Here is a 26,478-nt window from a genome sequence, read left to right on the forward strand (position 1 = left end):
TGGACAACTGACATGTCAATCAAACGTTGGCTTGTGACGCACAGACGTTGTATTTCATAAGGGGCGGTGTCTATGCTGGGCAACCCCTCTCCCTTCTCATTGGTCAGTTGCCATGTCAGTCAGGCACCACCTTGTTGGCGTAGAGGCGCCTCTGGTACGGGAGTGGGGGTGGCGGCTGTATGGGCGTCGCGGACTTAAAGGGGCCCGCACCTGCTGTGGCCGCCCTTTGGGGACATGGCGGCGGCTGGTGACCCCCAGCACATGGTGAGAAATGGCGACGGGGTGGGGGCGCTCCCCTGTCCACCAGTACGAGCCGGGGGGCAAGCTCCTGTCAGCCTAGCCCCGGGGAGGCTGGACCTGGCTGGGAAAGATCCCCCGGATCAGCTGAGACTCCCCCCGGCACAGATCCTGGTGGGGATCCCCCGCTGTTACCCATCCAGAGCATGGAGCTGGCTGGGAAAGATCCCCCGGATCAGCTGAGACTCCCCCCGGCACAGATCCTGGTGGGGATCCCCCCTGTTACCCCAGAGCACGGAGCTGGCTGGGAAAGATCCCCCGGATCATCTGAAACTCCCCCAGCACAGATCCTGGTGGGGATTCCCCCCTGTCACCCCCACAGCATGGAGCTGGCTCGGAAAGATCCACGATCACTCCCCTGCAGCCTGGATCCCCCTCTCATCCCCCCCCCCCCCAACAGGGATTCTGCGGGGGCTCCCCCTGCAAAGACCCCCTCTAGACCCCCTCCTGAGCAAAGACAGCCAGATTCTGACCTGCTCTGTTACTAAGCACAGACCTGGCTGGGAAAGACTGCTAGAATCAATCCCCTCCTCCAGCAAAGATCCTGGTGGGGAAAGACCCCCCAGGAGCACATCTCCTCTCCCCAGGACAAATCTTGGTGGGAATTCTACTCACCCGCCCTGAGCACTGACCTCGGTTGGTTGGAGACGGTGCCCCCCAAGCATCTCCATGCTTTGAGACTTCTAGGCACTACTGTAATGCAAATAAATAATATTGATAGCTTTTATACATCTCTTGGTATCCAGCTGTTTCTTACCATCCCTCAGCAGCTTGGAGCTGGCTAAAGAATTCTGGATGGGTAACATCATGGTGATGCTGCATGGAATCTAATAAGCTAATGGCACATGTTTACTTACAAAGGGCTACAAATTTCTATTAAGAAAACTTATAATATTTTGTGTGTGTGTGATGCAGAAAAATATACAGATCTCTGAGTGTAAAACCTCTCAGCGATATTACTGGTTTTTAGTGGGAGTCTCTCTATTGCACAGCACAGTCTGGTATCTGTGGCCACCAGAGAAGTAGTGGAGACCAACACAGTTTGATAAGAAGAGGTGTTTATGTTACTAGAAGCTGAAGCCAAAACCTAATCCAAGCAGAATAAATTACTAAAAGATATCGAACATCTAAAAAACATGTTTGCAAGAGCAAGTGAAATTTTGAACTTTAAATGTCTTCAGTCTAGTGGTGCATTTCTGTGACAGATCTGATAATGCTTCAGATGTTAAAAGGCTGGCCCTTTTAAAAGTGTTGCTGTTCCCTCAAACTCTGGTGTAGTGAGGAGGGTACATTCCCATCTAAAGGACTTTTTGATACAAAAGAAATAGAATGTTCTAATAGTTTAATTTTACATTGAATTTGTATTTTCCAGCACTTTCTGGTGTCTGCCATGGTTGTTGGTTTGATGATGTCTGCTCTAGGACTCATCATAGGCTCATTTCAGCACTAAACAGGCTTAAAATTAGGCATTTGCTTAAGAACCCTGCTAAATCAAGGCCTAAAAGCCCAAAGAATCACAGTCTAGAGACCAGAAAGGTATGTCTTCACTGCAGCTGGGAGAGAGCCTCCCAGGCTGAGTAGGCGAACTTACACTAGCTCAGCTCAAGCTAATGTGCTAAAAATAGTGCTGTAGACATTGTAACTCAGGCTTTCAAGCTTTCATGGCCCCCTGGCTCTGAACTTGGGAGTGCCAGGCTGAGCGACAATGTTTACACAGTTATTTTTTATTGTGCTAGCTTGAGTCTTGTCTGCCTAGGGTGGGAGGCTGCAGTGTAGACTTGCCTCAACTGTCCCCACATGCATCTTTCCCAAGAAGCCTAGCTCAGGGAAGCACAGTGGGACCCTCCTCTCCCCTTCTCATGGAAGTCAGAGTAGGGAGAGGAAGAAAGCATGACTGTTGTGGGGAGCACAATAGGACACAATTGAGGGTGCTGTAGTGGTCCGTAGGCTACCACTACAGGTGATCCTAGAGAATTGCCTGGCCAGTGAAGCGAGAATAGCCATGAGAATGTCGTTTCCCCACACTTTCCTGGTCTGCTGCCTTCACCTGACATTCGTTGCCCTCAGAAGTGAAGTCCGCTCTTTTTGCTAGCAGCTGCGTTTGTGAGAGGATGTGCAGCTGCTGGGAGGGCGTGGTGCATGAGCCTGACTTCTGAGAACTTCTGGCAACGGGCCATAAACCATTCGATGAAAGCGCTATTCCCACTTCCTGGGCTACAGGTTAGAATCAGCTGCCTGGTATGACTGAAGCCTGGGCTATGCTTAAACTTAAGTTGATGTAGTTACAGTGCTCAGGGGTGTGAAAAATCCACATGCTGAGTGCTGGAGCTATGCTGACCCAGCCCCTGGAGTAGGCACAGTTAGGCTCGTGGAAGAATGCTTCTTTTGACCTAGCTACTGTTCCTATAGCGACTGAAAAACTTCAATTGCTGGAGGAAACCTCTACACCAGGGATCGGCAACCTGTGGCATGCGGGCCATCAGGGAAAGCCTCTGGCGGGCCAGGCCAGTTTGTTTACCTGCCACGTCTGCAGATTTGGCCGATCGCGGCTCTCACTGGCCGCAGTTTGTTGTCCCAGGCCAATGGGGGCTGTGGGAAGGGTGGCCAACACATCCCTCCGCCTGTGCTGCTTCCCACAGCCCCCAATTGGCCTGGAGCAGTGAACCACGGCCAGTAGGAGCAGCGATTGGCTGAACCTGCAGACGCTGCAGGTAAACAAACCGGCCTGCCAGCAGCTTTCCCTGGCGCGCCGTGTGCCAAAGCTTGCCGATCCCTGCTCTACACTGTGCTGCTACAGTTGTTTGGCTGCAGCACTGTAGTTGTGCTGTTGCTGCCCCTGTAGTGTAGACATGGCCTAACCCTGCTTAGCTTCCTCAAGTTTGTCTCACTAAGCTTTCTCCACTGCTGTGGCCCCAGCTTTCCACCTGCAGCAGTCAGAGTTTATAGGGGAGGGGAGTGGGATGTAGGGATGCTTGTAGTCTTCTCGGCATAGTCCCTAGGTGGGCATTCTGAATGTTATTTCTTCTGATGGGACAGAAGTCAGAGCAACAGTCTTGGCCTCAAATCAGAGAGAGGATTGAATAATAAGGGTAATCTCGAATATAGTGTTAAGATGTGGGCTTTTAAAAGTGGAAACCCATCCTCAGCTGGGGGTTTACTGTACCTGCTCTGTTAGAATTCTCAATGTTGGTGGAGTGAGAAGTGACAATGCTAGCTCTTCAGACTTTGGAATAGCAAGCGCCACACTAAGGCAGTTTTACTTCTGATTATACTGGGTCTATCTAGAATGTTGGCTTCAGTTACATGAGCTTGTAGTTGACCTTTGGCTGGCTTCTCTATGAGCTTGTGCAGGTTTGACACTGGGCAATGGATGGCTAAGACTGAAGTATCCAGGGTGGGTTTCTTCAGTGTTGGTTGAACTTCCATGTGTGTGAAGGAAGAAGGGAAGATTCAGTCTCTGAATGAAGTGTTTTGGTCAGGAATGGCACCAGTTGTTCATGATTCTCTTCCACAAGCCAGGAAGGGCATGGGTTGGATTTACAAGTGTTACATCAGGACTCCTTCATGGTGTCAAGAATTGCTTGATGAGTGAATGTATTGAACTCGGGGAAATGCAGGCAGGTGGAAAGCCCCTTGGGGAGGGATTTGGCACAGATATTTTTTGTAAAAGTCATGGACAGGTCACTGGCAGTAAACAAGAATTCATGGCCCGTGACCTGTCCAAGACTTTTACTATATACCCCTAACTAAAACATGGGCCAGGGGATGTGGGTGCCAGGGGTGGGGTGTGGGGACGGTCTGGGGTGCTGCAAGTGCTGGGGGGTGGAGGTGGCCCAGGACCCCTGCTGGTGCTGCGGGGAGGCTATGGTGGCGTGCGGCTTTGGTCCCACATTGGTGGAGGTGTATGTGTGTGGGCTGCAGCGTGTGGCCTGGGACCCTGCTTGGGGTGGCAGCATGCAGATCAGGACCCCTGCTAGTGTTGGCGGGGGTGGGGGGCAGGGGAGAAGGAGGGTTGGTGGGGCTAGCAGGCTCTGACCAGCGGGTCCCTGCAGCTCCTAGGGGAGGGGCGGCCAGGAGGCTCCACGCACTGCTCTCGCCACAAGCGCCAGCTCTGCAGCTCCCACTGGCTGGGAACCGCAGCAGTGTTCGGAGCCCCCTTGCCCCTCCAGCTAGGAGCTGCTCCCACACACCCAAAAAACTAAGGGTGTCTGTGTTGGTGATGGGGAGGAAGGGTTAATTTGTAAGACAGCATGTCAATGGCTGAGGCCAGTGTAGAATGGTGATTATTCCACAGGTCCTTGACTCTCATCCTGTGACTGGAGTGCTGCTGCCACTTAGCAGGCTTTGGAATTGGTTGGAGTTCATGAGCCCTCGTGGTCAAATCAGGATGACTGGTCTTTTCTATTGCCTGAGCCATTGGCTTTCGTGAGGTGATGGTCTGTCCAAGACAGTGTAATGTCCTCTATCTTGATATCTAGGCTGAAGATCAGGGTATGACTATTATCTATGTGAATCTGTCTCACCCTGCATTTGTGCCACCCAGCATAAGTCAATCAAATTGCTATTCCTTTCCTCTAAAAAGGTACTGAACCTAGATACTGCCTGCAGAAAAACTCAACTGCAAAATTCCTAGGCAGCTTTGCCCATTAGGAATGTAAAGGAGTTGGGTGCTAGTACCTGCTGTCATCTGGAGCTTCAGACTCCACCCACTTTCTCCATTCATGCCTGGATCCAAATTCAAAATCTCATGAATCCTCTCCCACTCCACGTCCCTCCCTGCTGACTCTCTTCATCTTGCGCCCGCCTCTTCTTGCTGCCTTTATGCAAGGTTACTACAGTTACTATCTGGAAGAACCCTCCTTTGCCTTTCCGCCTCCTGGGTTTTCCATTTCTTTATAATCTCATCTAACTTGTGTACAGCCTGTACAAATCTAATCTAAAAAGGTGTTTGCTCCCTTGCTTGTACCTCTTAATTTTTCTCCTGTTAAGTCTAAGGCCTGGTCTACACTGGGGGTGGGTCGAACTAAGGTACGCAACTTCAGCTACGCGAATAGCGTAGCTGAAGTCGAACTCCTTAATTTGAACTACTTACCCGTCCTCACGGCGCGGGATCGAAGTCCGCGGCTCCCCCGTCGACTCCGCCACCGCCGTTCGCGGTGGTGGAGTTCCGGAGTTGACGGGAGCGCGTTCAGAGTTCGATATATCGCGTCTAGATGAGACGCGATATATCGAACTCCGAGAAGTCGATTGCTACCCGCCGATCTGGCGGGTAGTATGGACGTACCCTAAGAGTATTATTTATGCTATGTCCACACTACGGACCTACAGCTGCACCGCTGCAGCTGCACCGCTGTAGGTCTGTGTAGCCGCTCTGTGCTCTCCTGCCAACATAATAAAACCACCCCCAATGAGCAGTGGTAGCTGTGGCATCGGGAGACACTCTCCTGCCAACATAGTGCTGTCTACACGAGCACTTTTGTCACGGGGGTAACGCCCAGGAAAGGGAAGAGAAGCTGTGGTTGGTGAATATGGTCCATGAGTTAGACTGACCCTGATGACGGTCCCTCCATTTTCATGTTAATTTTTGTACATTTCAGGTTGTATTTCCTGAAACATCACATACAACGGGGGTCCTTCCCGTAAGAGTTCCAAAATCAGAAAAAAAAATTAATTCTTTTTGTAACATTATTTCTTTTTAAGCCAATCTCATGGTTTTTTTGTGGGGATTGGGGGGTCTGTCATGACGTTTGAGTTGGTGAGGTTGTGATTTGATTGGGGTGATGAGTGCTCTCTTACTGCTGCTATATAAGCTGTTCTTGAACCTTTTAAAATTCAAATAGCCAAGTCTCTGTAAAACTCACTATTTTTCAGTAAGTTACAGAACATCTGGAACAGTTCAGTCCTGTCTGTTTGTGGAATAGCATATGAAACTGTTCCTTGGTCACATTCATAAGTAAAATGTACTTGACAGCATGATATTATTTGGGCTGTGGCAAGAAACGTTTGTCTGAACTATACAATGGTATAGACAAGCTGGGGGTTGTCAACATTGATCCAAAGTGGATGGCTATATTGACTCTTCAGTGCAACATTCAAACAGAGATTAACTGAATGAACATGACTTGTAGCCAGATTGTTCTCAAGGGAAATTCAAATAAGTAAAAGGGGCAAATATTTATTTTGCTTTATGGAATTTAATGTCCAAGAGTTTAAATAGACTATCTGAAAAAAAAATTATGCTTGTTGGTGGCTAGGTGCCACTTAAGCAAATAAAGAAAACCGCAGTTGATTATACGTCCCTAGGCTTTTCCATGCAAACATGTTTTCCTGAATCCTGAAGACGTGTTATATATATGCTGGGTGCCAGTATGCACCCAGCCTGTCCCCTTCAGTTGTGGGGAGTAAAGGGTTAAAAGTCTGGTGCTGGGGCAAGTAAAGTGAAACAAGGGAATAGAACAAAACATTTTTTTTCTTATTTACATCAGACCCTGTTTTTGATATGAGTTAGGGTGAAAATGAAGCTCATAGTCCCAGATTGTGGGGCAGGAAATCTGGCCTTTGCAATGTAATTATATTGTTAATCTCTTGCAGTGCTCATGAAAATCAAAATGCAGCTGAGCACTCTGTCAGTAATTAGGAGCTGGGGAGGAGAATTGTGTACCATAGGCTGGATTAATTTGCCAGCTCTCCTTCCCAGGCTCTTCAGAGGGCATCCATTAGCCTCTCCCCGTGCTTCTGTAGCAGAACCTGATGGCATAATGACCACCATATACATCTGATTCTCCCTGCTTGTTGCAATTAGTGACTGGAAAATGAGGGTTGCAAATAACAACTTTGTTTCATTTTTCAGGGTACTCTACGTGGAAGTTGTAAATCTGCATCAATCACAGATGGACTCTCTGCAGCGTCATTTGTAGATTATCCGAAATACAAACCCTTCATTAATTCTGATTTGCGGCGCTCCCCTGAGAAACCAGTAATTCCATATCCAGAAAGTAACAGCAGAGGTAATAGCTCAGTCCAGCATCTATTGCCCTGGGATCTAGGTGCCATGTAACAAGCATAGAGCATGCCCACAAAGGGCTGTAATCTCACCATCTCTCCTGCTTTTACCCAGGGGAGGTGTAGTTTAATCTCTCCTCTCTTTCATGTCATTTCTCTTTCCTTAGTTCCTCCTGTTTTGCCCTCCTCACTGTCCCATTATGGATCTGTCTGAGGGTGATACTGCTCCCAGGGAAAGGTCTAATCAAAGAGGTGCTGCTTTTATTTGGATCTAAACACTATTTAGTACAGCCCAGAGCAATATTCACTCCATAGCTCAGTGGTTCTCTTGTATTGGTGATCCCTTTCACACAGCAAACCTCTGAGTGAGACACCCCTCCTTTATAATTTAAAAACACTTTTTTTTATTTAGCACTTTTATAATTGCTGGAGGTGAAGTGGGGTTTGGGGTGGAGGTGGACAGCTTGTGACCCCAACCCCCAGTTTGAGAACCCCTGCCATAGCTGGAGTCCCATGGCTGAGAATCTTCTACCTCCTGTGCCTAAAAGTCTGATTTGGAGCCAGTCAAGCTGCACTGAAAACGAGTGCAATTCCCTGGATGGATGGGTAGCTGGCTGATGACCTTATAATGTAGCCTATGACTGACATATGGTCCTGCCTTCCCAACTCCCCCAGTGATTAGGGCTTTAATTTGAGCTCAGAAGTGGGTTTGAAGGAGAGGGGAGGCACTCAGTGCAGGGGAAGGGGCAGGATACAAAAGGTAAAAGGGGAAGAATTGCCAGAGGAACATTTAGAGGACACGGAAAAGCACTACACATGAGGGGGTATGAAATGAGAGCAGAGTTGTATGGAGGGGTGGATTTGTGAAGAGTTTGAGATTCCTGGGGGGAAGATGGAAGAAAGGGAAGGATTAAGCTGAACCTAAACAACAGGATTCAAACTCTAGGTTATAAAGTAGCATAACGTGGTTGGAGTGGCTGTTGTTGTGCAGTCTGACTTGGGAAAGGCCTGGTCCTTAATGGCCAGTGTAGTAAACTCCTAGCACAGAGTGCTTTTTAAATGTAACATGCACTCTGGCACATAAACTGCTTTCTGTCCTGATAGTGCTGTTGGTACATAATTAAAGGAGCACTGTGGCTGAAACATAGAAGTATTCAGTAGTGCAGGAAGAGCTCTCCTGAGAATTATTGATGAAGGTGTATTTTCATATATTGCCTAGTGGTAAACTGAAGCCAGGGTGTGCAGCTGGTAGTAATCCCTTCTGGTTTTCATTGTTCAGCGCTGAAGACCTGTTAACTCCAGAACATTGACTTGTAAAATAGTCTGGTAGCAAAAATGTGAGAGAGGTTTTTTTTAATTCAAAAACCGTGCTGTGTGATCTGTACCGTAATGAAAAAACAAACAAAAATCCAGTCTCTTGCTGTCGCATTGGGAACAGAGCCATGCTGTCTAAAACCCTGTCAGCCTGTGAGCTCATGCAAATATTTAGCTAAAAGGTAATAATAATATACCATATACCAATCTAGAAGGGAAGGAGGAAGGAAATCAAAAGTCAGCCAGCCCCCCCCCTCACTAGCACCAATTTTTGCCCCAGATCCCTAAGTGGCCCCCCTCAAGGATTGAACTCACAACCCTGGGTTTAGCAGGCCCATGCTCAAACTACTGAGCTATCCCTCCCATCCCCAAAGCTACTTTCCACTGACTATTTGTGTCCATACTTCTAAATCCTACAGTTTCTATAGCTGTAATGTATAAAAATATACACCCAGGCACTTATCATTCATTTATATATTATTATTTATTAATTAGCTACTTGAAGAGTAGCAATGGTTTTTGTTTGTCTACAATTCAGAGTTTGACGTCTTTGCTTCAGAATTTTCCCACTGTAGTGTAGTAACTGTTCTTTCCCTTTTGTGATCTTACACCAAGATGTCAATATCCACCCTTGCATGTATTAATCTTTTTAATAAATGCACCTGCTTTATTACCTTCAGTGTGGGCTTCAGTATAGAGGTGTCATATTAATGTGACTTTAACAATACTAATCTGCACATGTGGTCTCTGTATAGATGTATTCTACTTTAATGGGACTTCACATGGGGGTAAGGGTGTGGATCCTTTTGCAGAACTGGGGCCTGCATTGGACAATACAGTGTAGATCCACAGTACCTTAGATGACCAGCATAAGGTTTCAGCTCAAGATGATGCAGTTTCTTTTTTTGTGGTAGTTGACTGTCTAAAGATTCTGTGGGATAATTGGTGGTTAAAGGAGGAATTTGAATTAAGGGTGCAAGTGAAGTGGGGAGGGAGTTCCAGATCCAAGGGGAAAAAAACAGCAATGGGAGAAGGATACAAAAGGGGCACCCAAAAGGGCAGCTTAGGAGGAAAATAGAGCCACACTCTGGAGAAGAGGATTTTTGCATCTCTTCTGACTCACATTCGCCTCCCTGGTTTCAGTGAGTATTCACAGTGTACAATCATGCACTGGTTGAGGCTGTAGTCACACTGAAATGCTAGCAAGTAATTGTTTATATCAGGGGAGGGCAAACTACGGCCCGGGGGCCGAATCTGGCCTGTCAGGGCTCTCAATCTGGCCTGCGGGATCGCCGGCCCCATGGCGCAGCGGGGCTCAGGCAGGCTACCCTGCCTGCTCTGCTCCCGGAACCGGCCAACACCACATCCCTGCAGCCCCTGGAGGAGAGGGGGGGCAGAGGGCTCAGTGTGCTGCCCTCGCCTGCAGGCACTGTCCCCCACAGCTCCCATTGGCCGGGAATGGGAAACTGCAGCCAATGGGAGCTTCGGGGGTGGTACCCACAGGCGAGGGCAGTGTGCGGCAGAGTCGCCTGCTCCGCTGCACCCCACCCCACCCCCAGGAGCCACTGCCGGACATGCTGGCCACTTCTGGGAGTGGCGGGGGGCCAGGGCAGGCAGGGAACCTGCATCCTGGAGCCGCTTGAGGTAAGTTCCCGCACCCTGAACCCCAACCCCCTGCCCTGAGCCCTCTCCTGCATCCTGTACCCCTCCGGCACTCCAGCCCCTTGCCCTGAGCCCCTTCCTGCACACCGCACCCCCTCCTACACCCTGCACTCCCTCCCGCACCCCAGCTCTGCATTCATGGCCCTGCATGCAATTTCCCCACCCAGATGTGGCCTGGAGGCCAAAAAGTTTGCCCACCCCTGGTTTATATATCCCATTGAGCTTATAGTGGGGTATCAGGCTTGCACCTTACTACCACTTGAGTGCCAGCCTTCTTCTACCTATCCGATAGAATGAGAGATGCAGTCAGGAAATCTGTTGTGGATTATATTAATTTAAAGGCAATTTCTCTGTCACTGAGCACTAGCTCCACTTGTCCAGTATGTTTTCAGTTCAGGTAGAGTTGAAAGAGGGAGTGGGGACCAACACTGCCCAGCAAAGATAGCCAGTGACTCTTGTGATATTGTCAAGGGCCAAAATCAACTTGTGGGCAAAGGGGCCTGGCAGTAGGGGCTGTCCTGTAGAAGTTGTCCCCAAACCGCTAACTGATTTCAAAACCGGATCAACTGAAGCAAGTTTGTTCAGGCCAATGCAGTCTGGTTTACCCAATACCTCACGCACTTTGAAACTCTATTCAGCTGAGATGCTTTAAAAATCAGTTAGGACCGTGGGGGAAATTTCCCCTGTATTGACCAGACTTAAGGGACATGGGTGTTGCATGGGCCTTGGCATGTGGAGGGAGTGGTTGGCATTTGTTAATCTATTAACACATTTAAAAATAAACCGTTTAATATTCAGGTGGCAACCTGAGGCACTGTCTCTTACTGGCATGTAACGAGGATGCCTAATTCAATTACAGCAATATTTTCTGCTCTGAAGAATCTTCAGGAGAAAATTCGCCGACTAGAGCTGGAACGGATTCAGGCAGAGGAGAATGTGAAACACCTGAGTAAAGAAACATCTGACTATAAGAAAGTGCTAAGTGACCAAATACAACAGAGGGAGCACTCCAAGACGGAGGTGTCCAAGCAAAATCAAGGTTTGTTCACATGTAGCCTTTGCGTGGTCAGGGTGCTAACAATACAAACTCCACCCAAGGTCGCTAACTGGCTTTAGTGTATCGTGTGGGAACATTCTGCCAGGAACGAACTGTTTGTGTGTTGCGCCCACAGAGACTTAGGGCTTGTCTACACTTAAAATGCTACAGTGGCACAGCTGCGCCACTGCAACTTCACCGTTGTAGCACTTCAGCATAGACACAACTTACGTACCCTGACAGGAGGGGTTCTCCCATCAGTGTAGGTAATCCACTTCCCCTAGAAGTGATAGCTAGGTTGATGGAAGAATTCTTCCAGTGACCTAGTGCTGTGTACCCATGGATTTAGATAGGCTTAACAGCATTGCTCAGGGGGGTGGATTTTTCACACCCTGACTAATGTAGTTAAACCGACTTAATTTTCTAGCATAGGCCAGGCTTTAGGGCTTGTCTGCACAAGCTATTCTGGAATAGCTCCCTGTGTGGACACTCCGATTCCAGAATAAGAATGTCCACGTGGGGAATTATTCCAGAATAGCTGTTGTACTTTAAATTTACACCCTACATTATTCTGGAGTAATTTACTCATAGGCTATGTCTAAACTACTGCGGTAAGTCGACCTATGCTACGCAACTCCAGCTACACGAATAACGTAGCTGGAGTCGACATGCCTTAGGTCAGGTTACCATGGGGGTCTACATCGCCGGGGATTGATGGGAGAAACTCTCCCATTGACTTGCCTTATTCTTCTCATTGGGGAGACAGTAAAGGGGTGAACAGCAGATCGCTCTCCAGTGTCGATTTGGCGGGTCTTCACTAGACCTGCTAAATCGACTGCTGGTGGATCAATCTCAGAGCCTCGATCCCAGCTGTAGTGTAGACCTAGCCATATATACACTCCTTTAATGCATTAGACCTTGTCTACACTGGGAAAAGTTACATTTTTCTGCATTATTAGAGCTCTGGAAGGGCTTCCAACGGTGGCACATTTTGATCTTGTTCGGAGTGTAGCCTTGTACTATGTTCAGCAGGATTGGAGATGAAGAGGTGAAGTCACTCTCTAGAAAACAAATGGAATACACCTCTACCCCGATATCGCGCGACCTGATATAAGGCGGGTTCGCATACAAGGCGGTAAAGCTCTGATACGCTGCTCTGAGCAGCGTATTAAGGGTGCCGGGCCAGGGCGAGGCCGAGGGGTTCAATAAGGGCCAGAGGGTCTCGGGAGCGGTCCAGGGCTCCCTTCCCGCTGTGGCCCCCCCTTCCCCTCCGGTCTGGGGGGCAGGAGCTGTGGGAGGGCCCTTTTGGGGGCCTCGCAGTCCCAGAGAGGCCCAGGAGATTAGCCGGGGGCCGGGAGCAGCCCCCTCTGCTTCCCTTGCCCCGACCCCAGCTGTGTCGCTTGGGGGAAGGGATCCCCCCCTGCACTCACCGGCAGCAGCAGAAGTGGAGCAGCCCGGCCCCAGCCCGCTCCACTCTGCCAGCTCCCAGCCACGGCGCTCCGCTTCCCGCCGCAGGTGAGTATGGGGGGTGTCCTTTCCCCGCACTCACCTGCGGTGGGAAGCGGAGCGCTGCGGCTGGGAGGTGGCGGAGTGGAGTGGGCTGGTGGCGCCTCGCTCCGCTTCTCGCCACAGGTGAGTGTGGGGAGGTTGGGGAAAGGACACCCTCCACACTCACTGGCAGCGGGAAGCAGAGTAGCCCAGCCCCAGCCAGCTCCACTCCGCCAGCTCCCAGCCGTGCCGCTCCACTTCCCCCCGGGCGGGTGAGTGCAGGAGCTTTCCCCAGCCGCCCCCAGCAACATGGCTGGGGCTGGGGCAAGGAAAGCGGAACAGGCTGGGGCCGGTGAGTGCCTGTCAGGGGGTGGGGGTTGGGGGTGGATAGGGGTTGGAGCAGTCAGGGGACAGGGGGGTTGCATAGGGGGTGGGGTCCTGGGGGTGATTAGGGACGGGGGTCTCTGGAGGGGACGGTCAAGGAACAGGGGGAGCCAAAGCAAGTTTGATATAACGCGGTCTCACCTATAACGCGGTGAGATTTTTTTGTCTCCCGACGACAGCGTTATATCGGGGTAGAGGTGTAATTCCAGTTGTGCTCAAATGAAGCTAGTGGTCTGTGATACATGGGTAACAGTTCCTGTTACCGTATCTTGTCTGTCATTGAGCAGGATTTGCAGGATTCTGATTGCTTGCCTAGTTGTAGAGACTGTACATTGTGAGTGTGAGAAAATTTACAGACATTCCAGCAATTAGCACCAGGATTTTTCAGGCAACGTGGCCAGACTGATTTCCTCAGAGTAGGAAAAGATGTGTTGGTTGTGCCACTGAACTAGAGAACTGTTTTGAGAGACTTTTTTTTTTTTTAAATCACAGATTACTTTTTCTGTTAAGCTGTGGAGGAGGGAGAGATGTCCTAGTTCACATGAAAGCTTCCTACAGATTTTACTCTATTGTAGAGCCCTGTGCAGGACAGTTTTTTTTTTTAATTCCTGGTCCCATATCGCTCTGCAATACCCACTCTCTCTCCCACCCACTCTCGTATTGTTTCTTACATTTTTATCCTGCTCCCATCTGCAAAAACCTTAGATCCTGTTTGAGAGTCATATTTCCCCCATGCTACAAAAAAAGTCAGTTAATATATTATAAATATAAATGGAATTCAGAGACAATTTTTACCACTACAAGAATAAAACAAATCTTGCTTAAGCCATGTAAAAAATATACTTTAACTGTTATAATAGACATCACATCTTTTCTCGCTTAAATTTAAGTATTAAAAGGGGTTTTTTTAAAGTATTTTCTTGCAAATTACCATTGTCTGACTTTTTTTTTTTTGCCCACCCAATCTTGCCCATAATAAAATTTGTACCCACTCCCACTATTATGGCAGTGGGTCCTGTGGAACACGCAGAATCCCAGTCCCGTTGCAAGGCTCTGTTCTACTGGATGATTGGTGTCATGGAAGGATTTTTAAACTGTGAGCTCTTTAGGGGCAGAGACTGTTCCTTTGTTTTGGAGCAGCACTTAGGGGGATGCTATCGGAAGTGAATTTACTGACTGATCTCACATTTCCACTTTCTCTATCTTAGAACTGTCTTCTCAGCTGGCAGCTGCTGAGTCTCGTTGCAGGCTTTTAGAGAAGCAGCTGGAATATATGAGGAATATGATAAAGCATGCAGAAAATGAAAAGACAAGTGTCTTGGAGAAACAGGTAAATTCCCCAATCCAAGTTTACCTGCTAGTTATACTAGAGAAGTTTAATGAATTAAGGCATGATGTTGAGTAATCATTGTAATTCTGGCACCCTGAAATGTGATTCTCTATGCTGTTTTAATTTGTCTTTAAGCTAAAGAAATTAAGAATAAAGTTCTCTGCTCATATCTGCCAGTCCTATTTCAACACTGATATTTTGCTTTCTCCTTATGAACACATCTCTTGTTGAAGTCGGTAGATGTGCTCTCACATTATGATGCTGAATCAATAAATCCTGAGTCTTAGTTCCCTCCAATGACAGATCCATACCTCTAGGACAGTGCTTAGTCCTGCCTGCAACCCCTCCAAACTCCTCGTTAGGGTGACCAGACAGCAACTGTGAAAAATCGGGACAGAGGGCAGGGGGGTAATAGGAGCCTATATAAGAAAAAGACCCAAAAATCGGGACATCTGGTCACCCCACTCCTCATCTATAAATAATTCCCCTCTCCCCCCAGATGTTTATATCCTTAAAACATTTGTAGAGACTTATCCTGGTTTTCTCCTTGCATTATGTGATGCTTCTGCATGTTCTCAAACTCAAGGTTTGGATGATTGTTGAGGCTTTGGTGGTGGTGCATTTCTAACAGTTTTTTGCTTTTTCCTTTTCTCTTTGTAGGTCACTTTAGAGAGAGACCGACTTCTAGATCAATCTCATGTTCAATCTAAATTGGAAAAGCTGGATTTGCTGGAACAAGAATACACCAAACTAACTGCAATGCAGGCTCTAGCAGAGGTCCGTCATTCCTCTTGCACACTAAATCAGATTTGTCTTGGTCATGAGTATTGAGCATGTTTTGGTCCTCTACCAAAAGATCACTAATAGAGCTGAATGTGCATCCTGCAGGAAATTCTGATATTTTTTAACATTTTTGACCCAAATCAGGATGTAAAGTTGAATTTTTTGTATGGAACAAATTCTGAATTGTTTACGTTTCATAGACTATCAGAGTTGGAAGGGACCTCAGGAGGTCATCTAGTCCAACCCCCTGCTCAAAGCAGGACTAATCCCCAGACAGATTTTTGCCCCAGATCCCTAAATGGCCCCCTCAAGGATTGAACTCACAACCCTGGGTTTAGCAGGCTAGTGCTCAAACCACTGAGCTATCCCATTTAAACATTCCCAAAATTGAGCGGTTTCATTTTTTTTTTGCTTAAAAGACCCCAAACTCTTCATTTATAGTCATTTCAACATTAAACTGCATTGTCTTACTGGCGCATGTTGCTTTATAGGAGTTGTAGTTTGGGAACCCGCTGTATCCATTCGCTCACTGACCAGACTCCCTTGCTGGACGACATCTACCATGATGCACCACTAGGGTTACCAGCTGGCTGGTATTTGACCGGCCTGGCCAGTTTTTTTATGGATTTGCCAGAAAAATAATTTAATATGCCTTTTTTTTTTTTTACGTGGGCCTAAAGATTTGCATTCTCACAGTGCACTGGGATATCTAATGTTAAAAGTTTGTGTTCAGTTAAAGATGCTCATGTTCCCACTTTCGCAGTTTACGCGATAACCCAGGGGTCGGCAGCCTTTCAGAAGTGGTGTGCTGAGTCTTCATTTATTCACTCTAATTTAAGGTTTCACGTGCCAGTAATACATTTTAACGTTTTTAGAAGGTCTCTTTCTATAAGTCTATAATATATAACTAAACTATTGTTGTATGTAAAGCAAATAAGATTTTTAAAATGTTTGAAGCTTCATATAAAATGAAATTAAAATGCAGAGTCCTCCGGACTGGTGGCCAGGATACGGGCAGTGTGAGTGCCACTGAAAATCAGCTCCCGTGCCACTTTCAGCACACGTACCATAGGTTGCCTACCCCTGTGATGACAGATCAAAACTGTTGAAAATACAGCAGCTTTCTGCCCACCAGCACACAAGCACATCACGTGCATGTGTTAGAGGGTTTGAGTCACGTGAGAGTGAGGAGACATGATGTTATCAATCTTATCTATATGTATTCTCTCTTTAGATACTATAAATGGGCTGTTGGGGGGCAGGGGGAATGTTGCCTTGTGGTTGGAGTTTGGGGTTGTGGTGGGATGGCCGTGTTGGGGACCCATCATTTCAAAGGTGGTAATCTTCTGCACCACACGCAATGTTGTCAGAGGCAAATCTGTATTGCATTATGGAAGATGTAGTCCAGCCAGGGAGCTTGGCTCATAGGAGAGAATGGGGGCTTGAACTACAGTGCCCAGAAGGCAACACGCTGATAGTTCCATAAAAATAAACTGTTTCCCTATTTGAAACTAAATATTTTGGGTCAGTTCAACACAATGCAATATTCTAATTCAGGTCCGAGTGACCCAAAAATGAAATATTTGTTTTCTTGAAGAATTTAGATATTTTGGGGCAAAATCGAATTTTGTTTTTTTCCCCTCCCTGTGGAAAATCTGAGCCAGGAAGTTTTGATCAACTCTTGCGACTAAGACCTTTTCTAAACTACAGAGCCTTTGCTGGTATAGCAGTGCTGGTATAGCCCCTGGTGGAGATGCTATGTAAGACCGGAGTTCTTCTGCCAGCGTAAACAACACTAGCCAAGTTGACAGAGGCACTCTTCTATAGCATAGTTGTGTTTGCAACAGGGCTTTGCCAGTATAACTATGTCAGCTAGGGAGTGTGAAACTTCATTGACTTTAGTGCAGTTACACCAGCATAAAATAGGCTCTTAGTTTTCCAATGACTAGCAAGGTGCTAAAAATCATAGCCTGAATAGAGAAACTGGATTTATGGTTTATTACAACAGTCTCTAACCCATTAACAAACCCCTCTTCCTCCGAGCTACCTTCTCTCCCATTTCTTTCCCCCTGTATGTGGCGGGGTGCTAAACAACCATCCCACCTTGTCTTTAGCTTTGACACTGGGAGTACCTTTCCCAGACCTGAAGAGGAGCTCGCTGTAAGCTTGAAAGCTTCTCTCACCAACAGAAGTTGATCCAATAAAAGATATTACTCCCACACCTTGTTTCTCTAGTATCTGGGACTAACACAGCTACAACAATACTGCATAGACTTAGTAATGCACATAACTGTGTTGGGGGGGAAATGTAATATTTAAAAAATAACAAATATGCTTCCATTTATTTACATAGCAATTGGAATACAACGTACGTTTGTTTTTCTGACGACAGCTTGATTTTGGATTATATTAGGGTCCAATGTTTAATCTTCAGTGTGAAGGTTAAGCCATGTTCTAGAGCCCTGGGCCTTTTTTACTGTCCATTCTAAGGTTCTGATTTTTATGAGACCTGTCATGCTTATCACAAAGCTGTGACTTCATCTCATTAAGCCAAGGTTTTCATCTTAGGAGTGATCTGCACAGGAAAATGGGTGCTTTTTTACTGCTTCATGATGTATAAAGAATCCCTGGAAGGATTTTTCAAAGGGTGCACTTTTTTTTTTTTTTGGCCTGGTATTTTACTTAGAAATATCAGGAATGTGAAGTCAGTCTTCTCCGGCTTTGCTAGAAGACCACTTGGATGTCTCTTATGGATTGTTGACCTCTGTTGTCAACTTACAGTCTGGATGTTCAAAGACCTCCATTGTCGCAAATGTTTGAGGCATTTTAGTTACAGATGTTAAAAATAAACCCAAAATATGTTTCAGGTCTCTATTCTACCTTGCACAGTATCTGACATCAAAAATTTGCTAGTTCTTTAGCTGTCTCTTTGGCCTGAGACACTGGACAAGACCTAAATTTTAATATAAAAAAAACATGTTAAACCATTTTTAGGCCTGTTATGTATTTTTAAAGAAAGGCAGTCTCCTCATTTTTTCCTCTTTGTAGGTTACACCCTTCACTAACTTGCTCTAGCCTTTCAGGCATTGTAATTAATGTCTTATTGAAATAAACATGGGAAAATCCAGTGTGTTCAATTTTAAATATTCAGGCCTGCTTGTACTTGTTAAAGACGATGAGAGTCATCAACAGATATTCTGAATCTGAAGGGAGTCTTCGGTCTAAAACAATGCATTGAACTATTTAGTTTTAATTTTGTTCAAGTTCCTATTTTAAGACTTCAGAAAAAAGGAACCAGGCATTCCACCAGTAACAACATTTTTCTTATTGAACTTCAATTAGAAAAAAATGAAAGAACTGGAACAGAAGCTCCAAGAGGAGGAACATGCAAGGAAGCTTGTGCAGGAGAAGGCAGCTGAGGTAACCAGCAAGTAATCTTTCCCTCTTATTAAACTTTCATTTAAGCTCACTCGTCGGATCTCTCATGTGCAATGAAAAGCTCGATGCAGTCTGGCTGGTGATGGAATCCAAGAATACCAAAGGCACCACTTTCTCTTCTTCTGTTCTTTTGCATGAAATGGTGGAAAACTTTCTCTGGCAGGCCTGGGAATTGGGGAAGGGTGACATTTTGTGACTTCCCCAGTCCTGTCAAGAAGAGGGTGTCCAGTAAGTTATATTTTACTATAAAAACACAAACTTAGTCTGATGTTTCCTTCAGATAATCTCCAGCTAGGATGATGAGGATGCAATTTACCATTACCAGATCTGGCCAGTGCACCCAATTAACTGGATGGCTTTCAACTCCAGCTAAATCAAACTCCCTGGCCTATATAGCCCCCTCACCCTGAGCTGGGTGGAGCGTCTCTTCATTCGAGGCTTCCAAATCATCTATTGTCCAGTTCCTTTCCAAGGCTTCCTCACATGCTTCTTCCTCAAGCCCTTTTTGCCCTAGGAAAGATTAGGACTGCTGCCCTTCCTGAGTCTCCACATTGGCAGTCATTTGCAACACATCCTACCCTCTACTCCCCAGACTGAGGAAAACAGGTCTTTTTATACCAAGCATGCTTTAACGGCCTGCCATTCCCAAGGCTACTGAACTATAAGTCCCAAAGCACTCGTGTTTGGTAGAGACCACATCACAGGACTCAGCTGAGTTAGCTTTGTTTGGTTCTGCTCCGAAAAGTTGAATAGAAAATGATTGACTTCCTAGAGGTTTTTGACCTCTCCTAAATGACCTAGGATGGAACTCTAGGCCTGTTTTAGGATGGATAGAAAATATTTTTTTCTACTGAATTCAAGGGTGTTTTTATTTTAAGTGATTTCTGTAGATTATCTATTGGTTTCTTGACAATTAAGTTCACACCTCCATTAAGGGTACCTGTAAAAATAGCATGGTGGAGGTTCCATGTTTGTGTCGGAATCCATATTGCATTTGCTCAGTGTCCAAGTAAGAGCTGTGTTTTTTCAACTGCTAACCCTACAGACTCAACCTGGACTCAGCATAAAGCTGGATTCTTTATAAGCATCCATAATAAGCATCAGTTACATGGATACTGCTGTATTTGAAGGCTGTTATAGTTGGATGGTTATAACTAAAGGCATAATTTGGCCTGCATCTTAGTGGGACTTGTTATTGGTGATGGGAGGCAGGGGGAGGGGAATCTAGAGCTGCCATTCAGCCCAGATTAAGTTTGCAGGACTAGCAGTTTATGGAGATGTTGGCACAATTAACAGGGAATCCCACAATTCTAAATTTAAAATCTCTTCAGAGCAGAACTATGCTTTAAGTAGGATCAAGGAAAAAAAATTGAGTCAACACTTTACAATAACTAGCCATGTGTGGAGGACAAAAGGATACCATCAAACCAGTATTGCCTGCATCAGGATATAAACCTCTCAGGCCAATGACCTTAACTTTGGTGCCATGTACATCATTGACACTATAATAAATAATCCTCTGTGTGCTAAAATAGCTGGAAGGTAACACTGAATGCCAGCACTGATGCTTATGGAGAGGTTCTCACACTAATCCTGCATGTTCACTGGTGGCTGGAAATAATGATTTCTGAAGTCATGTCTTAGAACTTTTGAGGAAAAGAATTAAACTTTTTATATTGATCCATTTGCACAGTGATCACTCCAAACCTCAACTTTTTCAGTAAAATATGGAATGTATTCAACACGAGTCAACCAAAGTGGAAGGAACTGGGATGTCCTCAGAGATGTGGCATCATTTACTGATGAGGCAGGGCTAATACTTTGACAGTCAGCAGAGATGTAAAGGAAGTGCATGACTGTAATGTTATTTCACACTTGCCTGCAGGGAAGTGGCTTGTGGCTCATTCAGCCTCTCATTATGACTGGTAATTCTTCATTGAGCCAGAATTCATGGTAGTTGTTTAGATCAGAGGTTGTGAAACTGGTACATGAGTTTGATCCATCCATGCACTTTCCAATAACTTTTTAAGGGGGTATATGAACTAATAAAGTTTTGGAACCTCTGGCTAGATGTACTCGGTGTCATATTGTAGGTGTTTAACATTGCAGTAATACCTAGAGGCCTCAACCACATGGGCGTACTTTTGTTCTAGGCATGTACAAGACCTACAGTAAAGGACAGACCCTGCCGCAAAGAGCTTACTGTCTAAAAATTGCTCCTTGGCTGGCCAGTCCCAGACTTCAGGGTTTGGTTGTTTTGTTGTTGTTGTTGTTTGTTTTTTTAACACCTTCTAGTTATTTTCAAAAAAAATCATAATTCCCACTGTTTAACTCCATTCACAGCTTCAGACAGGACTGGAGACTAACCGAATACTGTTGCAGGCAGGAACGCCATCAGTTCCTCCAAAGCCAAGGAAAACAAAGAAGAAAGCCAAGCAGCCAGACAAGGTAGCATGCTGTCATTGTAAATTGTATTGGGAAGGAAGGAGGATGAAGTGGGTGGGTGAGAGAGAGAGATCAGGTAGCTGGCTCCTTTTTCCTAGAAAGCAGAGGGGTATGGGTTTGGCAGGGTCACATCTAATGACAGTTTCTCTCTTCTTAGAAACGCCCTCTCACAAGACATTTCCATGCACAACCCCATTACAGGCTGTGTCTGGGTGATGTGCCATTTGTCGCTGGAAAGGTGAGTGGGGTTAATTCTGAATGTCTACAAGTAGCAAGCTCTGGAGAATTTTACACTTTGAGTATGAAGTTAGTTCAGAAGATGGGGCTCCAGGTCATGGTTGCCAACTTTCACACAGTAAATAAGCACCCCGACTTGCACAGTAAGCCAAAAATCAAGCTAATCCCATTTCAAAACAAGCCAATCCCTAAGAACCCCAACACTGTGTGACTAGATCCCCCAGCATGCAGTCTGGGACTGTGACCCCTGACACTCTCCTTCCCTCCCTCCCCTCCCCCCCCTTGTTGGGAGCCAATCAAAAAAGAAGCTACTAGCCAGCAAGCAACACTCAAGCCATTTAAGTAAAAAACAAGCCCAATTTCTGCATTTTTTCCGCAGGTTTGGCATCTTGTTTGGTGCTTTCGTGACACCTAGTGGTCAGACTACTTAACAGTTCTATTTTCCTTTAAACTTGTAATTTTCCCTCCAGCCTTTCCTGCAATACATTTTGTCTTCTGTAACACCGAGCTGGCATGCTCAGAACCATCTCCTCTGCGCTCAGGGCTGCTAGTCAAGCACTTTTCACAAGCATGGATTCACTCATATACAAAGCTCTTCTTAAAGTCACTAACAGCAAATCAAGAGAAAAACCACATAATTAGAGTTGTCTCTAAATAAAATGTCCTACAATCTCTCTCTTGCTCTAGGTTGTTAAGAGATCTATTCACATCTACTTTACTTTTCCCCTTCAGTCTACTAGTCCCAGCCATTCTGTTGGAGCCAATGTACAACATGTGTTGCATCTAATGAAACAACACTCTAAAGCTCTGTGTAACGATCGTGTGATCAATGATGTTCCACCACCTAAGCCGACTGGCAACGCACCTCACCCCAGCAAAGGCAGAAAGTCCTCTCTCTCGACAGGCTCCTCTGCATCCCAGGAAGAGCTTTCTGAAGTGTTGCTGACTTTGCAGGATGAATTTGGGCAGATGAGTTTGTGAGTCCTGTCATTAAATTACAAGTGTGAATGTTTTATACTGCCAGTGATTTTGGTTTGGTGGTGGGAGTTTTCTGGAGGGAGAGGGGTTATACAGTCCCTTATCCAAAGATGATGCATGCTTTTAGGCAGGGGTGGGTCAGGATTTAGTTCTGTCCAATCATGGCAGCCTTTTTCCCCTGTAACACTGATTAACATTCAGCTTCGGTTATTACTACATACTAATGCAAAGAACCCTGCAGTATTTACAAGCAGCAGTTCCAAGAGGCGCACCTCTGAGTTTATTCATAACACATCAGACAAGTGAGTAAATGTGACTACCTTTTTGTGAGGGCTGCCTTGCTGTTCTTTCTGCTAAAATAGTCATCTAGTTATCAGGATCTAAACTGCTTCACTAGTCTCATGTATCATCCATAGTAGGAGCACAGACCTGAAATAGCAGCTAATGCAAATGAACCAAGGAACTGCAGAATGGGAAATAGGACTCTCTCCTCAGAACGGACTGAGCACTAAGACTATGGCTAAAGGAGGCCACCCATGTAATCTTAAATTAGTAATATTTAGGCCTAACTAATTTGATCAGTTATCTAGTGCAGCAGCAGTGGCCCATGTATGCATTCCACGTTGACAGCGCTCACCAACAAGAACATTACAGAGTCCTGTTATGCCATCATAGCTGAACTATATTGAGACAGTTTCTGGTTACTAATAATATGCCTCCCTAGAGATGTCATTTCTCAGGCAAGTGGGCAAACAGTGTAAAGTTGAGAAAATCACATGCAGGCTTTTTTTCCGTCTTTGTGTAAGTGATCACCAACAGCTAGCAAAGCTAATCCACGAAACCCCAACTGGTGGCCTGAGGGAAGACCTGGAGCGGGAACTTGAGGCATTGGTGAGAAGAATGGAGGCAAAGGCAGACCAAATAAGTAAAGTCCGGAAACATCGGACACGGGTAAGTCAGTTGCCTGCAGTTGCGCTTCTGTAAAATGATTATTGTGAGGAATCTGTCACTGTCTGAACTGCTGCTATAGCTGAATTTGGAAGCAGCAGACATGACCTGCCTTGTGTGGTCACGGGAGAGAGCCATTTGTACATGGGGGGAAATCCCACAAAGACATTCTGCAAGTTGTCAAAAGACTTTAACATACTTTGAGGAAAATAAGTTAGTTTTGTTTTTTGGTCACCCAGACTTTACTCAGGAAAAGGTTTGGGTTCCCAGGCTCCATTTTCGCTGTTGCACTACATTTCTGGCCAGTCCTCCTCTGCTTTGCATATGCTGATCTATCTAGTCTTGCTTTAGAATGTACATTTCACAAATATTGGAGGGAAAGTTAAAGATAGATACTTTGATCAAAGACTTTAATCCCGTATCTAATTCTTCTTTCTCCAGTCTTCCTTCATCTTAGTGAAGTTTGTTTTGTCCCAGAGATCAAATACAGTGTGGCAAGCCTGTTCAGTTTACATTGCTGTGTAGCATATCTTTGTGCAGTTTTCAACCCCCTCATCTCCAGCGTTGACATTGTGTGTGTGCTAAGGACAGAAACTTCATCTGCCTAAAGTTAAAGTGTTGAAGACTTAAACTGCAGATGTCATCTGAAATCAAAGGCAGTTGAGCATGTTTCCCACACCTTCACTAGATCAGAGGTTCTCAACCTTTTTCTTTCTGAGCCCCCCCTTCCTCCCCAAACATGCTCTAAAAACTCCTGCATATAAAAGCCAGGGCTAGCGTTAAGGGGCAGCAAGCAGGGCAGTTACTTGGGGCCCCCATGAAGCTACATTTGCTCAGGCTTCAGCCCCAGGTGAGGCTCAGGGACCTGGGCTTCATCCCCCTTCTGCCCTGGGCCCTAGTGAGTCTAATGCTGGACCTGCTTGGAGGCCTCCCTGAAAACTGTTTGAGGACCCTTAGGGGGCCCCAGCCCCTGGTTGAGAACCAATGCACTAGATTTCCAATCAGATGACCGAAGAATTCATAGCCATTAAGCTATTCTGCAGAGGAATGTCTGGGTCAGTGGAAGAAGACAGTTTATTAGTTACTTCTGTCAAGAAACTGAAACAGTTGTTGCAGACTGGCAGGTGTAGCAGTGTTGACATTGTATGGCGATACACATGGTTCCGCATGAGTACTGTATGTCCCTGACTAGTAAAAAATTTCCTGCACCACTGTAGTATTGAGAGTCGCATACTGTCCTATTTACACATATTTACAGCTGATGCCAGTTCTTCATACCACCAGTGTGTTTTAGAGCTCTTGAAAGTGATACCTCAGGTAGCTGCTTTCTAAGGACAGTGAGTGGCCTGTACAATCTGCAATAGGTAAATGGAAAACTTAATTTTTAGTAATCACTGGGAAAAGGTGGGCAGTGGCTGTGTAGATTGGAGACTTAAGTCAGTTCTTACCCACATGGCCTCACGATTGGAGAAACTCCCCTAGAGTCAGTTAGAGGATTTCTAAAATAGCTAACACTAATTCAGAACACAAACTGCACTGGAATCAGATTTTATCTCCATATTCATAAAGATTTATGACATTATTACCTGGCTATAGCAGTAAATATATATGCTGTATAGGAGAAGTTTTCTTAAGTATTCCAGGAGATTGGCTGTCTTGGTAATAGATTCTCAGCTTTCTATCGGAGTCACAGGCACGAGTGAAAGGGGAGATTTTAATTCCTTTGGGAGAAATAAGTAAACTGAAGCCGGGCTGCTCTTAATGTTTCTCTTTGGGCTTTCCTTTCAGCTGGAGAAACTCAAGAAAGAATGTAAGTCCAAAAAGTGTCGTGCTGAAGAAACACGAGACAGCCGGAGTGGAGTTAGTGAGGTGAAAGTAACAACCACCGTGACAACCAGGGGGAAGGATGCTGGCCCCATCAAAGTGAAACCTGGAGAGAAAAGCCGGAAAAACCTTCAATTGTTGCGGGATATGCAGAGTATACAGACTTCCCTTCAGAAAGATGATGTCAGCTGGGACTACTGATTTCTATACTGGTTGATATTTTCCTTAAACTCCACCAGTCTGAACTTTGTCTCACATTCCAGGTCTAAAAGAGATGCCTTTCCTACTGTGTGAAAGAGACTACTGTATACGAAGTGCACTTTTTAAATGTAACCCCCCCATTTTGCATCTGTAGGTCTGATTTATTATGGTTCTAATCCATCCACAACACCGATTAGAGAAAGCAAGGCCTCATTTCTAATGTATCTAACTACTGAGTCCATATGCAACCCTCCATTATCTCCCCCTTTGTCAGCTGTATCCTTCCTCTAAGTCTTTCCTTCTAGCCTCCTTCCTCCATGCCTGCTGCACAATGTTCTATTTCATTATTCACATGAGTGGCTTGTCTAAAAGGTATGTGTGGTTTCACAACTCTTGCTATTGAACTTCTGCATGGGGCTGCTTAAAGGCATATCACCATTCAAAAATGAAGCTTTAGCCATGAGTCTACCAGGTGTTATCAGTTGCTGGATGTATACACAGTTGCTGACAGCACAGCCTTTGAGAACATAAGAAAAAGCAGGCGAACCTCATAAGTGTTTTGTTTAACTATCCAGTTCCAGGTCTGCTACCTTCCATTAGCCATTGTTAATTGCAATGGACACTTCAACTCACTCACAAAGAAAGAACAAAGTAATTATCTTTTGGACTAGTTTTTCTTACCAGTTGACTCTCATTTAATAGTAATGATGTCTTAAGACTGGAGAGAGAAGTCTTCTGATGTGGAATATTGGGATAAAATCTATCATTTACCAGTGCACTTTGGCTGGAGCAGTAAAGTGCAGACATTTTTAATTTGCAAGTGCCTTAATCATGCCATTCAGTGCTGGCAGCTTGCTTAATTTTAACTTGAAATAGTATTCATTTTGACTTGGATATCTGCTTTTTTTTAGTGGTGCAGGTATGAGTGCTAAATGACTCACACACTTAAGTAAATGTTATTTATTATATTAATAATGTAAAGAATGTCATAGTAATGGCATGTACAGAAGACAGATTCAAATTACCTGTGTCTATAAAGTTTTATGATTGGAAACCAATAAAATTAACTTGCAAATTTGAGTGAAGTAAGTTGAAATTTCTCTTTACTAAC

At 45.5% G+C, this 26,478-nt stretch overlaps 1 protein-coding gene across 1 annotated transcript; it reads left to right on the forward strand.

Annotated features, from left to right (window-relative positions):
* The first annotated feature begins 107 nt into the window (after positions 1 to 107).
* Positions 108 to 26,436, forward strand: CEP57 (centrosomal protein 57). The gene is made up of 11 exons (XM_039521023.1): positions 108 to 264; positions 7,148 to 7,304; positions 11,135 to 11,314; positions 14,392 to 14,513; positions 15,174 to 15,290; positions 18,639 to 18,716; positions 21,078 to 21,182; positions 21,337 to 21,417; positions 22,149 to 22,393; positions 23,201 to 23,345; positions 25,131 to 26,436. Exons 1-11 carry the CDS (start codon positions 235 to 237, stop codon positions 25,365 to 25,367), a joined length of 1,497 nt encoding a protein of 498 aa, XP_039376957.1. The 5' UTR covers positions 108 to 234; the 3' UTR covers positions 25,368 to 26,436.
* Positions 26,437 to 26,478: the final 42 nt, after the last annotated feature.

Source organism: Mauremys reevesii, linkage group 1 (assembly GCF_016161935.1).
Source record: "Mauremys reevesii isolate NIE-2019 linkage group 1, ASM1616193v1, whole genome shotgun sequence".
Lineage (NCBI taxonomy): Eukaryota > Metazoa > Chordata > Testudines > Geoemydidae > Mauremys > Mauremys reevesii.

Excerpts from the sequence above, each read along its gene's own strand:
- CEP57 (XM_039521023.1), top strand. The coding sequence starts at position 235 with ATGGCGGCGGCTGGTGACCCCCAGCACATG. Across the intron at positions 18,717-21,077 it reads TGCAGGAGAAGGCAGCTGAG|CTTCAGACAGGACTGGAGAC; the intron begins GTAACCAGCAAG and ends CTCCATTCACAG. Across the intron at positions 23,346-25,130 it reads TCCGGAAACATCGGACACGG|CTGGAGAAACTCAAGAAAGA; the intron begins GTAAGTCAGTTG and ends CTTTCCTTTCAG.